Source organism: Acanthisitta chloris, unplaced genomic scaffold (genome assembly GCF_000695815.1).
Source record: "Acanthisitta chloris isolate BGI_N310 unplaced genomic scaffold, ASM69581v1 scaffold4214, whole genome shotgun sequence".
NCBI classification, from domain to species: domain Eukaryota; kingdom Metazoa; phylum Chordata; class Aves; order Passeriformes; family Acanthisittidae; genus Acanthisitta; species Acanthisitta chloris.
In genome coordinates, this window is record NW_008667533.1 from 76,052 (window position 1) to 91,606 (window position 15,555).

Sequence of the window (15,555 nt, forward strand, 5' to 3'; positions counted from 1 at the left end):
CCTGCTTATGTTTATACTCAGAATAACTAGTGTAATTGACTACACATTAGCCTATGGGCAGGAAAATAGTAGCATTTTCAGAAAGGTTGTGAGTGATTGAGTAAACAATGTCTCACTGTCACTTAGATGCCTTCTCAAATTTTCTGCTGAGTTACTTATAATTTTTATAATTTTATAGTTTTGAAATGACTCTTCCTAAATGGTAAATTCACTTTAGTGCTTTGTTACTTTGGGAGGGATCAGTGATTTCAAGTGCTCAATTTGACACCTTGAAAAGGGCATGACTTCAGTTTTTTTGGAAGAAAGTATGATTTTGAAAGAGTTTGGTTATCTCTGACCATCCTGAGTCATAATGTTTGAGGCAAGACTGTCTGAAAAGGAGGAAAGTATTCTTTCTTTTTTGTGCTGCTTTAGCATGGAAAGGTTTCCTGAAATAAGTAATTTGTGAGAAGCACAAGTGTGGCTGGATGAGGATGAGGAGAGCATCTACTGCTTTATCTGCTGATTTGTTTTTGAAAACATATCTGTACTTAAATGAAAAAGGTATTACTGTTATAGATAGGATAGAAAGCATTTCACGTTGTTTTACAATAACAGGTTTGTGTTGAATGAAGTATTTTTCACAGCTTTCCCAAGAATGCTGATAGTCTATGTGTTGAATAAAGTGAAGAATTTGGAAAAGGAATTAGCAAATAAGAAATGCTGCTGAGCTACTGAGAGGAATATGTCAGGGGTGCTCACTGTGGAAGCCTTGAGGGAAAATAATCTGTCTTCATTCAAAATTGGAAGATGTGGATGTAGAACTCAGGTAATTTCTGATGGAGAGATTTCTATCTGCTTTCTCCAAGACCAAAGCTGATAGCTCACTCATATTTTAACCATTAGATTTTGGGGGAGGAGAAGTACATACAAGTCTTTGTTGAGTTGGTCATTGTCATGTATGTCTTTTGCAGAGAGGAATAAAAGGATGGTCATTTGCTTGTTCTGCTGTTCTGGTGCATTTTCTGATGTACATCTCAAGTTATCTGTTTACGTTATTTGATATGGCTTTTTGTACTCTCTAAAAGATACTATTTCCAAACTATAGCAAGAGGATGTACATGAAATCCGAGCTTCAATGGGAATTCCTTCCCTGACTTTACAGCAGTCAGGATCTAATCCTGAGCACTACTCATTTCCACCTGCACAAAATGTTGTGCTCCCAACAGAATGAAGTTTATTGCTAGATAAGCATTTACTGTAAGATTCTGTGCTCAGTGGAGTACAGACATTGAAAGGTTTTCATTATATTAAAGTGATTCCTTTTTTCCTGATGATCATAAATAACTCTCTGGGGTGCTTGAAACCAAAGTCTGCTGTTTTCTTCCTATCATTTTTGTACACACTTTTGCTTCCCTTTACTGCACACATATTTATTTTATTGTTGGGGTTGTTCAGAAGAGTTATTGTAATGTAGATCAGATGGTTGATTAAACCACAGCTGGCTTTTAAAAATACTTATATAAAACCCCAGCATGCTTTTAAAAAGAAAACACATATAGAGTTCTATGCAATCTGGAAACAAATATACAAAATATTGTATGGGAATTGTTCTTTGGTTCTGAGCTAACTTTCATAGTGTTTGGGTAGCAGCTTCTCTATGAATGGAAAATACTAGATATTGGATCATATGGCTGATCTCCTATTCACTGCTCCTTCTCAAATCAGTTTACTGCAGGACACAGAAGAGGAAATGTTAGGAGGAGCAATGGGTTTCAGCCACTCATGCTGAGAGTGTTAGGAATTGGTTGTCTGTCAGGCAAGGTTACGTGTTCTGATGTTGTGATAAAACCCTAGTTTTCAGACGCCAGATTTGACCCAAGTATCTGAGTGGGGAATTCTATCGCAATAGTTCATATAATCCACTGTGAAAACCTCCAGCTGTCAGTTGTTTTCTGCTTCCCTGCCCATCACAAGCATGATGCCATCACTAGTCAGAAATCTTTTTCCAGATGGTGTACGTAGCTTTAATTTGGACTTTGCCTGATGAAAGGAGTAGGGAATGATTAAGCACTCAGTAAGGTAAGGGGTAGCTTGTGACTACTGCTTTCCTGAGTAAATAGAGCAAGGTGTTTAATCAAGCAATGAAGGGCCAGAAACACAGAGCTACACATGTCTCAAATGTCATGATGCCACAGACACTGCTAATGCAGTCTGGTCATCTGAGCCTGTCACTTCACCAGGGTATGTGGTGTGAAATACCCACTCAAACCCTCTGCTAGGGCCACAGGGATGCTCAGACACTGCGAAGGGCTGTATGCCTCATTTACCCCTGTGAATACTTCAGGCACTTCAGTGGGACTAACTACAGAAGTTATTATAGCCATAGTTGTAGAATTTGAGTGTGTGTTGTGAATTGCCTCTCAGTGCTTGTGAGGAGCAGTGCAGAGCTCAGGATTCACTCGTGTCTGTTATTAATCCTCCCCAGGCAAGCACAAAATGATGCTGCTATGCCCTGCTGAAGTTTTGCCAGGAAACACCATACTTAGTACATTGGTCCTGATAGAGATGTACTCTGAATGGTTAGAGAAATGTGTATACATGAGATGGAGTTAAATAAAAGAGTGAGTTCAAATTAAGATCTCTGCTGTAAAGATGTCATAAACTCAGGGCTGATAAATCTTGCTGAAAAAGCTTTTAGTCAGATCACAGGTCCTCGGTTTTGTCATTGTTTCTTTAGCTCTGCTCTCAGAAAAACAGCTCGCTCACCACGAAAGAGTGATGCCTTTCTGCCCCTCTTCCCTTGGACAGTTTGGCTGCCAAGTAGTCTATTTTTCACAAAGTGAAAGAACAGAATAACATAGCTATGTATCTTTCTGCAATAACCTGAGCAAGGCACTCTGCAGAGCCTCAGCCATGGTCCTCATGTCCTGAAGGGCTGGGACTAAAGGCAGAAAAGCTCTCATGAACACCTCCAAGGCCTCCACAATCCCTGAGATTATCACATAACCAGAGCCTTGCAAAATGGTTTGTGTTTCTACTCTCAGTTCTGTTGTTTCATCTTTTATTTCTTTCCTGCTGCTAAAAGTTTCCTAGACTAGCAGAAAAGCTATAGATACATAAATACATGTGGAATGATACATCCCTCTTCACTAGTCAGCTCAAACTTAAATACATGATATATCCCTCTTCACTAGTCAGCTCAAACTTCAGCTACAACTTATAATGTTTTCCCCCCACGAAGGCAGTGGGGAGGGCTGAGAACAGCCCTTGTGGGATTCTTTAGCAAATGGTGTAGCCCTATTTTAATTTCAGTAAGCTCTATAATTTAACCTGCCAGCTCAAACTCCTTATCTCCTAGCACTACAGTTATGATCCATATATCCCTCTTCACTAGTCAGCTCAAACTTCAGCTACAACTTATAATGTTTTCCCCCCACGAAGGCAGTGGGGAGGGCTGAGAACAGCCCTTGTGGGATTCTTTAGCAAATGGTGTAGCCCTATTTTAATTTCAGTAAGCTCTATAATTTAACCTGCCAGCTCAAACTCCTTATCTCCTAGCACTACAGTTATGATCCAGAAATTCCTTCCTTCTGTCCAGATGACATTTTCTACAGATATTTTGTCCTCTTACAGCACTCCCAAGTAGCTGCCCAAAGAACCAGTATGTCCTGGTAAGAGTTCAGGGCACAGTTACTGTGAATCCCTAAGTAAATAATAATAAAAAAGTCCACTTAGTGCTCAAAGTTAAGACCATGGGAAAATAAGATGAGAAGTGGATAAACAGACTGTACACAGAGGGAAAGTGTAAAACTCTGAAATACCCTGTTTTGGTGGAGAAAGATGCCTGATGGCTGTGATATCTTGTGGGGATTAAAGGCTAAAAATGGCTTGAGGCTCTTCACATAAGCACAGTATGTTCAGAGGGAAGAATACTTTCAAGTTTGGCTCCAAATATCAAAACTAAATTTAAAGAGTAGGAATTTTCAGAAATTTTGATGAATCCATAAGCTATTGACTTGCTTTCTGTGACCTCTGCTAGAAAAAGAAAGGCAAAGAAGGCAAAGTAAGCATTCCCCAAACTGTTCAATAATTAAATGCATGTTTGAAGTGATTTTTTCCCCCCTGCCTGGCAAAATACATGTTTAAATTGAAAGTTATATAACTCAGTAGAAAAAAAGGCTGTGGCACAGTCTAATCCTGAATTATGTGCAGGATGGTTACAACCAAGATCCCCTTAATACAGCTATTTTAGTCTTAGCACCGCCGAGTGCTCCTTGCTCGTCTTCCAGAATTGCTGCCTATGAAATGTGAAACACCAGAGCAGTATTTTTGTGTGTTTGCAGCTCCCACTGACAGTTCTGGATGGGAGAACTGAAGGACAGGCTTGGCTGACTGGGATCACATCTTGGCTTTGCTCTGTGTGCTGTGTGTCTGTTACTGTGAGCTGTGTCACGGAAGGCTCTCCCAGAGCCTTGTTCAGAGAGAGATTTCTGGAAAAAAAGAACTGGCAGTGGAGGGTGAGAAGAAAGGAGAAGGGGAACATGTAGAACAGGGACAGTTACAGACAATTCCACTAAACACAAGAGAGGAATTCAGGATGGTGTCTAATTGCAGCTAATGTATGGAGGAAAATGTTCTTCAGATACTATTGCTGTTCTGGGGCTGATGCACCATGAAACATGTAACATACAGGAGAAAAGAGAGAACTCAAGAATGTGCATCACCAATGGGCAGGAGCAGAACCAGAGTAGAGAACAGGATTTTAACAGCATAAGAAATTTGGCGTGATTTCCATTTCGAAGTAGAGTATCTCTCACTTGACCTGAAATGTTTTCCTTTGATAAAACCCAGGATTTCTTCTACTATTTCAGCTTTAAAAATATCTTAAATTATAGTGATAGAAGCGCATTCCAAGTGAGAAATCCAAACATCTTATTCCATAATTTCTCTCTTCTCAAAATATTGACTTTGAAACCTTTTTCTTTTCTTTTTAAATCTTTAACTGGAAGGTGCTATTTGTGCTGCCTGCGTTGCTTTTTTTCTATTCTTTTGTCTGCTTTAGTTTCTTTTGTTTGGTTGTTTGGTTGTATGTTAGTATGTTTTTCATGGAGCATCATCCACACTGAAGAAGCTCCCTTGGAAACTCTGTTGCTCATGCTCCCAGGTTCTGTAAACTTCATGTGGTGAGACACATACACACTACTCTCTGTATTATCATTTTCTTAAATTACTCCCAACCCCCCAATAAACATTAGCTGAGGCTGCAGTGATATTACAAGATTCATCCTGTTTCTGGCTGTGCCTGTGGAGTTACAAGGCTGTGAGGTAACCACTTGCACAGAATAGTCTTGCAGTGCTTGTACCACCGACTCAGGACCAAGGAGCTGCTCCTCAAACCACTGCTCTTCAAGGCATTTGGCTTCTCTTCACTCCTGACCCTGCCCAAGTTTTATGGAATATTATTCTCACAGTTACCCAGTTGTTCCAAGCAGAATTAGGCATATGCTGCCTTTACTTTTTCTGAAAACACTTGTTAATGTTTGATAGAAATAAACCCCTCTATGACTGTACATAACTGTTTCTGCCCTTCCTTTGGCCATGCTGAGTGTTGGTCCCTGCTCATTGAAATGGATGACATTTCTGACAAATCTTCTCCTACAAAGTAATTAGGAAAGTGATTCGATTAAAAAAAGACACAAAAAGACAAAAGGAAAAAGCCCTGTTTTGAAAATGAACCCATTTATATAGAAGACACAAAAAGACAAAAAGAAAAAGCCCCGTTTTGAAAATGAACCCATTTATATAGATGGTTATAAAAAATCATTTAAAAAGCAGGAAAAACACTGGCTGCAGCTGTTCTGCACTGTACAGTGAGTACTATACCTGTTGTGCTGATGCTGAGGGTTAATTAATTACTTGGTCATCCTCACTGTGATGACCCTTAGAAATCTGAAGGATTAAAGATCTATGACTCTTCAGCATCGTTTGGTGATGAAGTGATTCATCACACATGCACTTTTATTTTTTTCTGTACATTTAATTAAGAATAGCCAGAACAAAACCAAGAAATAAAGGGTGACCTTGTGACTTAGTAGCAGATGAATATCCACAGATCTGCCTCTTGAAGGCAATTATGCTTTCTGTGTTTTTTTGAGTACTTCTGGGTTTGGTTGTTTTAAGTGAGGTGAATCTTACATCTTGTGTTTACTGCCTTAATATGTCTAGCCATGAATAATTGTCGTTCCTCAGTTTCTGCCATGCTTTAAGTGGGCAAAGGGTATGTGTTTGCAAATCTGTCTCTTTTAAAGAGACTTGTAATGCAAATCAATTAAATAGGTGCATCTCCACATTGCTAACTGTTTGTTTCCCTGATGCCAAAGCCTACTTGTCTTAAATGAATGAACACCAGTTTAATATTACATCTGTTTTCTGTAGTACAAAAAAAAAAGTGTTTCCCTTTTGATGCCACAGTCCTAAAAAACAGATCTAGCACTTAACATTGATGGTTTGGATTTGAATTCATACACAGAGGCAGAGATTTGGGTTGTTTCCATTCCTCCTCAAACTGCTAACTCAAAAAAATTTGTTAACCGCTGTAAATATTTTAAAGGTCTTCTGAGCTCGCCATCCCTGCTCCAAACCCTGCAACTTGCCAGAAGAGGGATTGCAGAAATACTAGCTAAAACATCTTGACAAGCTAAACAGTTTTTAGCACTGGAGTAGGTGGACTTAGCTGAGTTCCTGCCAGCCACAGAGTCTGCACACTGTCGGAGGAGATAAGCAGTGCTCCACGGAGTGGATTAAAGCTGCTGCCAGGAGTCTGCGCATCCTGGACCTGCTCTCATTTCTGCTATTAGCAATGTTGTGTCTGGAGCAAGTCACATCCTTTATGTCCAAGCCTGTTCTGTTCTCTGTAAATTGGGGACGGTATTACCTATTCCATTCAAAGAAGGAAATTTATTTTCCTCAATTTTTTAGGGTTTATGACCTGCACTGATGCATGTGCATCTGGCAGACACTGAATTGCTCACAGACTCTTAGCAGTCCTGAGCAATGCAACCTTTGGGGAAGGTTTTTTTGAGTTTAAGGTCAGAATAGTTTGGAACTGAAAAAAATCTGGAAGGTTTGGTCAGATTTCAATATTTTATATTTTTATCATGCATAAACAACCAACTGAAAACAACTTAAGCTTCTTTTTGTGCCTCTTCCAGACAGACTGTGTTTGGCTTTAACATCTCTGAAACAGGGAACTTGAAATTTCCTTCTGGTGATGTTATGATTGCAGTTGGATCTCAGTCATACAACATAAATGCCTCAAAATACAAACTCTCAAACCTTTCTTTCTTGGGCAAACTTATATATGTATAAATAAAGTTAGATGATCAGCAAAAGAGCAGTTTCCATTGTACCATGCTGAGATATTAAGCTTGATTATATTTGACAACTGAAAAAATAGCATCAGTGGCAGACACTATATATACAGTAAAACCAAAGTCACAAATTTGCCTCCTACAATGAGGAGGCATTTTGGAAAATGCTGGCACAGTTAAGAATGGGAATTTACATTGCTCTTTATGATTTGGATTCCCCCTCCCTGCTCTAAGCTCCTCTTCTCTAGTAAGATCACCTGCTTATCAAGTGCCAAAGGCTGAGCACTGTGAGAATCCAAACAGCCAGTCTGAACCAGAGCTAGATTTCTGGTTGGCAGAAATCCTTCTCTGTGCCTGGTGATGTTAACCAGCAGTTCTTGAAAAAGGATGTTCTTTCTTGGTGCACAGCAAGTTACGCCAGTGGATACTTGGTGTTTTCCAAAAGAGAAGGTTCTCCTTTATCTGAAATGAACTGACACCTTCCCATTGCGTATCTGACACCTTCATAGGTTCTTCATCCTCACAGTTGTCATTCTATTTTGTGACAAAGCCATGCACGTTTTGCCTGATAACATTTGAGTTTGAAGAGGCAACCAAGGAAACAGTAACCACTTTTTGTCTCTTCAAACATGCCATCAATCCATGACCATTACAAATACAAACAAAAAACTCCACCCCAAATCCTGAATATGCTTTAGAGGATACTAAACAAAACATGCCAACAAAAGAAACACAGGCTTAAAAAAAAGCATCTTTTTTTCTTGATGAGACAGAAAATGGAGTAATCTGACTGGTAGATATACAAAAAGCTTCTCTAGTTTGTTTCATGTTCATCTAAGGTTGATCCACTTAATTATTTCTACATTATACAGCCCACTGCTGCTTTTTGCCTGGCTGGAAAAAAGTGTCAGTGTTACAGGAGAGAGATTTTATGCTCAGAGGACCTGGGATTAGAAGAACAATCATTCTGATATTGGAGATTTGTGTTTGGCAGCAGATTGCTTTTAAGCATGTAGAAAATTTTTATGCTGACATGCATCTGTGTTATGAAATAATTTCAAACCCTGGGATGGTAACAGATGTTATGGGCCAAAGAATGAAAACTGCTGGGCTTGGATAAAAACAATCTTCCAGTGTTATTAGGAAACAGAAGAAAGCACATGAAATAATAGGTCAATTTAATGGCATTGTTTGAGGTAAAGCTGACATTTCAGGCATAATCTGCAGTGCTCACTTGAAGTAGGACATTTTGCTGGGCAGAGAAGGATTTGATACATTCTTTTGTATTACTGTGTCAAATTGGATTAGAACATAATAAAATGGAGAGTGTAAAATGAAAGCCTTTGGGATTGCTGGTTAGGCAGAGTAATAAGATGCACAAGGAATTAAAATGAAGGTACTCTTCAGAAGTATGACCAACTTGTCATGTGTAGTTTGCGTGGAGCTTCCTTTTTCTTGTACACTTCCTTGGTTTATCCTCCCTGTGTGCACTCTTTGTTGAGCTACATTAAGTGGATCTCCTTCAATAATTTCGCCTAGTCTTGTTCTCCATTATTATTTGAAACAAGAAGACATTCAAAGAGAAAATGATTGAAAACAGGTTACAGTTGATACAGTTTGCAACCATAAACTGCCCAGTGGTGCTCAAAACTTTGGCCAGATTTATTCCTGAGACTGATGCTGCTGCTGGTTTGGAGAGCAGCCACAGCAGCAGTGGCTGCAGCAGCCTCACTGCAGAGCCCACGGGGTTCGGCTGTCGCTCCCTGAGATATCTGAGCTGCACAGGCAAGAAATGGGCTCAAACTTGGTGTCTTCAATGATGCATGGAGGGTTTCTCCTAACTTTATGGAGTAAGCTCTAACCTCTGAGATTTTGGAAATGTTAATTGGTAAGCTGAGTACTCCACACTTTCATTTATCTGAGACGCTTATCTCAGAACTCACATTACCCAGAATTGGATGTGTCTCCTATGTGCTATGAGTCACTTGCTTTGAAAAGGTCTCTGCTAGCTGGAAACCCAGTGACAAGCCTAGATGGCAGGTCGTGTGTTCTGTTTGGATAAACAGGGTTATGCTTCACCCAGGAATTAGAATCAGTAGGAATTAATAAATGACTCATGTTTCAGTCCTGAATTTAATTTCAGAGATTTCAGAAAATCTGAATACAAGTGATACGCTGCATTGCTTTTGAAATTTGGAAGGAGAAGTGCTTAAAAAGAAAATACCAGAGCCATTCTTCTGCCTGAGTTAAAGCAGGGCAGAAGGACTCGTACGTGTCCAGTGTGTGTGTGCATTCAACTTCCAGCTGACTGTAAAAATGAAGTTGATCTTGGGACTCTTGATGCTGTGTGAAGCCAAGCTTTCACTTGGAATGACTGTCAGCTTCTCTGTCACAGCCTTACTCTTCCCTTGTGGTTGAAAAGCAGTATCTTTTCATCTAAAAGCCACACTGAGCGTCCATGTCCCTGCCTGTACCCTGAATGAGGAACTGCTCGTGCTGCTGCTGCACTTCCATCCTGGTGTGGGACAGGACTGTGCAGCAGGTGCACCACACAGTCCACAGACCAACTGAGAAATCACCTTAAAACAACGAAAATACTGATTTCAAGAAGAAATTCCAATCAACAGAATGGATTTAACCAATTTGGTGTGTAGTATAGGCATGCTACCAGACCATAGAGGTATAAGGTGAGGGTCTGAATTCAGAAACGTTGTCTCAGAACATCCCTTACTTTTCAATGACTTCTTATTCTCAGCTAAGCATACGCATAAATGCTTTCCTGAACTGAGGTCTGAGAGACTTACACTTTGATCTTACTCTTAATGATGTTTGGCTTATTTGACTCTAAAACGTGCACTCCATTTGAGAATGGTTTGACACAGCAAATGAAATATTTACTGACTCTTGGCACTGGTACCTTCACCTCTGTGGACTTCTGTAATGTATCATTCTCACTGAAGGTCTGTTCTCCAGAGGATGTGTAGGATTCACTTCTAACAGCATTACAAGGAGGATGGTTCCTGCTCTGACAAAGCTCTTTCTTTTCCAGAAGTAATTTCTGTGCTTTTATACTTAATCACTATTTGGATTCCTGCACAGAATTTTATACCAGAGACTCTGGGACAACTGAAATACAGACGTAGATGTTTCCCATTTCCCTAGGAAGAAAGGGATGCCGAACAAAGAGTTAAACCAATTCCATGTGTTTCATTGCTTCCATGGAACAGCACTGATAGCTGGATTAGAGCTGGGGGGTTATCTGGCTTTGTGAGAATATAGTGTTTTGAAGGACTGAGGATCACTACGTAAGCAATGTTGAGCCTGCAGTTCTGGCTGGTTGGGATGCTGCAATTTACGCCACAAATCATGCAGAACACAGAAAGACAGACAAAATAAGAATAGCAGTATTTCCTTAAGTAAAGAATGCTTCCTTTTAGATTAAGGAAGATTAAGAGAAAAAGATTCTCTAGCATTTCTATACCCTATCAGCAGGGCAATGACTAAGCCCACTATCTCCTACATAAAACATTCTTTAATATACCCAAAGACCAAGAAATGGGGACTGAAAATGTACTGTCAATTTTCTTGGATTAAGGTCAAAGCTTGAGAAGGAGAGAGAGAATAGAGTATTTACCTCCATAAATGTAACAATTTCAGTTATAATCAGATTAAGGAAATAAAATCAGAAACAAAAATAAAACATTCAAAAAGAAAAGTTATAATACTTACATTGGTGACATATTCAATATCCTTCCAAATATTACATTCCCTGGGAAAATCTGCCAAATCTAAAAAATTATCCACTACCACTTGGCCAATCAAGTCATGCCTGGAGAATCTGTCAAAGTCATACACAGAGAAATGGAGTTTCCTTGTGTTGAGATCATTGTACGGGACAGTAAATAAAAAAACTTCATCAAATACTGGATTTAGGGTCTTTCTGTGCACTTTAGTCTGGTGTTTTGTTTTCCTATCGGGAAGCAGATATATCTTCACGTATGGATCTGAAGTTCCAGAGAAGTCCTTGGCAGGCAGGTTGATGGCCTTGTGTATCTTCACGATCAGCTGCTCCAAATCACAATCGTATTTGAGAATAAAGTTCAGTCTTCCACATGCCTTGGTATTACCCCTCCGGCCATCGTCTGTGTCCACTGATCTTTGTTTGTACAGCTCTGGCTTAATGCGGCCAATCCCTGTCAGCTGCTCCTGTTTCTGCACCTGCTGGATGTTGAAGTCAGGGTTGGAGAGGTTGAGCTGTCTCCGTATCGAATTATGCCTTAAGTGAAAACGGAAGAATTGAAACAGATCATGTTATGAGGATAAGAATCTGTGCACACACACTGAAGATCCTGTTCTCATCTGACATTTTGTCAGATCTCTAGTCGCACGAAGGGGTAAAGCACAGACCCAAGGGCAGTGAGAGCTGACCCTCAGCATCTGCTAATGGCACATCATTTTCTGCTCCCCTCTTGCAAGCTACTGCTCTTCTCTCCCCAAACCTGGCTGAAGGAGGTGGCTAATGGAAATTCATAGCCATTGCAAATCCGAAGGATTTCCCTTATTGGCAACTACAGTGTCACATAAGAACTGTGGCTGTTCTTATCAGTTGCCATTTTCTACTGAATTCTTTAAATTAATGCCTGTGAAATGAGTTGCATTATGCAAATGGCAGCAGGATCAGCTGAGCTGGCTGATTTCTGCTTCAGAGGTAAAGTTGGACAAAGGACGATGCTTCCTGACATCTCTGCATTTTAATTACTTGTTGATTTCTATGACTACTTCATTTAAAAGTGAACTGTTCTGGTCTGAAATGGTTTGTTGACCACCTCGACCAATTGTTGTGATTTTTTCTCTCATACCTGACGTAACAAGCTCTGTGGTACTTTGGCTGAAAAGCTCCTTTAGTTTTGTTACTTGAGCATAAAAAGTTGCTTTTAGCTTTGGAATTTATTACCTGGAGTCACTCACTCACTGTGACTGAAATTTCTCCTTCATGAATGGTAAGAGAAATCACATTTGCAAACCCTGCCAGGGTAGGGGGATGTGATAGCTGGATTATGTAAAATCCTAATCTTACACAAGTTGGATTCCATTTTATTTTCCTATTCATATGCAACAATCACTCAGTGTATTGGAGTCCCATGAGCTGTGGTTGAACACAGAAAGAGCACGTGGAAAATGCTAGCACAGGATTAGTCCAAAGCTATTTATATTGAATCTAATCAGCAGTAGTTCCTCTGCTATCATTGTTCATTCATTCCTTGTAACTGTGTGTTTACGCATGCTTAAAACAGGAACAGCCTCTTATGTACTATCCTCATTTTTTCCTCTTGTTGCATAATAAATGCATAATCTTTTAGCTATACATTAGTCATTTCCAGGATAAAATATTATCATGTCACCGTAAAAAAAAAAGGAAAGTAAATTTTTCAACCCTTAAGCTCCTCATTGCAGTGGGAGGTGCAGAATATCCTGTGGAGGAATTAAAAGGAGGGCACTGCAGATACAGCTTAGCAGGGACTGTAGAGGGGCAGGTGTCTGGTCTCTGTGGCCACAGAGAAAGACACAGCTGACTCCCCAGTTATGGCAGAAAGCAGCAGAGACAAAGGGGATGTCTCTGCTGAAGGATGCAGCACAAGGAAGTTTGGCCCCTCCTGCTCAGTGAAAGTCTTTCACAGAAGACCTGGGCATAAGTAAGGGGCACAATGAAAGAGAGGGTAAAAGAGCAAATCGTGTGTCAGCAAGCAGGATGGGGCAGGGGTGCCACCCAGACAAGGCATGTCCTTGTGGGCACAGACCCAGTGTAGCACCTGCTGGGAGAAGCAGCCTGGGAGCAGTGGCCAGAGGAAAGATCTGCACAAGAGTGAAGACCTTGTCCATGCACTCAGGATGCTGAGGCAAGGTCCTCTACACATCAGTAGTGCTGCTGCTTCCTGTGGGATGACCACACTGTGGTGATGGTGTGCATTTGGTATTTGACTAAGGATCAGAATTCCTGCCCTGCTGTAGCAGAGAAAACCTGTCTCAGACTCAGGACTTCCACAGTATGGAAGACACACATGACAGCCCTTGCCATCAGATGTTGATATAGATCCTTTGTTGCTAATGAATCTCATAACATGCTCATTTCCCAGCAGTTTGAGCACCCAGCAGCACCACCCTGCCCTGCACCTCTGGGCTATCAGTCCTCAAGGCTGGAATCCAACCCTGTGTGTGGGAGGGTGAAAGTTTCAGAATGGTAATCATGGCTTTGACCTCCCAATAGAGTCCTACCACAGTATAAACCCAAGCCATTCTTCTAATCTGAGGAAAGGCACCTGGAGCATTTGTTACTTAGCATTAGTAATGCTCTGAGGATTTCTCAAATTCTGAGACACGTTTTGGACAACTGGCAATTACTGAACTGGCTGCTGTCATCTCACCCATGCTCAGGTGTGCCTGCAGGCAAGAGTCTTGGTTAGATTTGCTCTCACAGACAGACAGACAGAAAGGAGAGGCTAGCAAAGAGCCATTGGGCTAGTGCTGTATCTTCTCAGGCTGAATTTTGACTCAGGAATTTACTGTATTTTTCTTACTGTATGAAATATAGTTCTTTCATCACCTGCCCCTGCACACACTCTCACCCTCCCCCTTCTCTCTTCCCTCATGTACTGGTTCTCCAGTTCCCCTAGAGACTTCACTGACTCTTGTTCAGTCACTTTTCCCCCCACAGTCATGATTGTGGCTAAAATCTATGATTTTCAATCCTATTTCTAACTCTTGCAAGTGTTTCATTAGCTTGCCCTACTTTTCTTCTTTGGTTGTTTTAAAAATCTTTGAGGAGATATTACTGACTGTTCAGCATCAGTGCTAAGTGCAAATGAATATGCTTTACAAGCTAAATTGAGGCTGTTCTGATGCATTTCAGGGACACACAGTGCTCTGTGTTACCCAGCTTCTGAGGGAGAAGCACAAATGGAACAGGATTCTGATGCTGCCCCTTCAACCTCCGAAGTTTGTGGACCTCAAAGAGTAACTTTTGTGTAATTTTTTTTGAAAGGAACGTGACAAATAAATGATCCTTTTTTTTCCGAGATCAGCGCAGAGGCTAATCAAGCTGTGCTCTTTTGCCTGGCTGTGGATGGATTAACATCAGGGAGGCAGAGGAGCTACTGACCGAGCAGAAGAGGTGGGTTCGGTGACCTGGCGATGCATTCGCGCATTGTGCGCACAGTTCTCCTTCGCTCCCGCCTGCGTGTCCAAGGGAATGTCGGGGGAGGTGTGGCTGATCTTCATGGAGGACTCGGGATAGGCTGTAGGCTGACCCAGATAATCCTCGCTGTAGTCTCGGTCATTGGTGTCTGTGTCTGTGTAGTTCAGGGATTCCTGCTTGTTGTCTTTGTTCCCGAACGGCAGACCACGCTCTCGCCAAGGGATCCAGCAGAGCTTCCAGGACACGAACAGAGACACACCAAACAGAGCAAGACCACAGGCCGTGACAACTAGGGACAGCAAGCTTATTGAGATATCTGCAAACAAGAAAAACACATCCATGTCACATCTCTGTGCTCTCTGGAGCTCAGCATCTCCAAAGCCTCAATATGGGAAGTAAACACCTCCAGATTGCAGAGCCACAAAAATTAAATTCTGGTCCCTATCCCAGTCATAAACCAGAAGTATATTAAAAGCTCCATTCTTTCTTCTTTCCCCCATCCCTAGGAAAAAATATTCCATCTGTTTGGAATTTAATATAAGGCTTACCTTGATGGGATTTATCTTATATTTCCCTGCCCCCCAAACTGGGCGGGATGAAAGGTCATTCTAAAAGTGAAAAGTGTTGTTCACTTGCTCACTCAACTTTTTACTGAGGAAAGATCTGTGCCTGCAGTACCTTTTGTCTTTTTTTTAAACTCCTTTTATGGAGTGCAGTTTCCTCCACCTGCTTCCATCTTACCATCTTCTCTTCCAGAGACTGTATTGTACTTAAACACCATGAGAATGTGCACACATGCACATGTGACATGAATTCTTTTAGGTATTCAGCTGATGCATCTTATTATTTGAATTCCATTCCTTCCAGTTTTAGACTCATTCCTATCTTTGCAAATTATTTTTGACTATCAATACATGGTTTGCTCGTTGTAATTTAATTAGGATACCAATATCTCTTCAAAACTGAGATTTTTCTGGCTTTTAAGTCCAAAGGCACTTTTTTTTCTGTTTC

At 40.8% G+C, this 15,555-nt stretch overlaps 1 protein-coding gene across 1 annotated transcript in view; it reads right to left on the reverse strand.

Annotated features, from left to right (window-relative positions):
- The window catches only part of SYT9 (synaptotagmin IX), a gene marked incomplete at its 3' end in the record, with an annotated part of 30,022 nt that extends 15,137 nt beyond the window's left edge, over positions 1 to 14,885 (reverse strand). Inside the window, exons 1-2 of the mRNA XM_009072525.1 lie at positions 14,509 to 14,885; positions 11,082 to 11,628 (exon numbers count right to left, since the gene is read on the reverse strand). Of these exons, the coding sequence (XP_009070773.1) occupies positions 11,082 to 11,628; positions 14,509 to 14,885 (924 nt within the window). The remainder of the gene's footprint in view (positions 1 to 11,081; positions 11,629 to 14,508) is intronic.
- Positions 14,886 to 15,555: the final 670 nt, after the last annotated feature.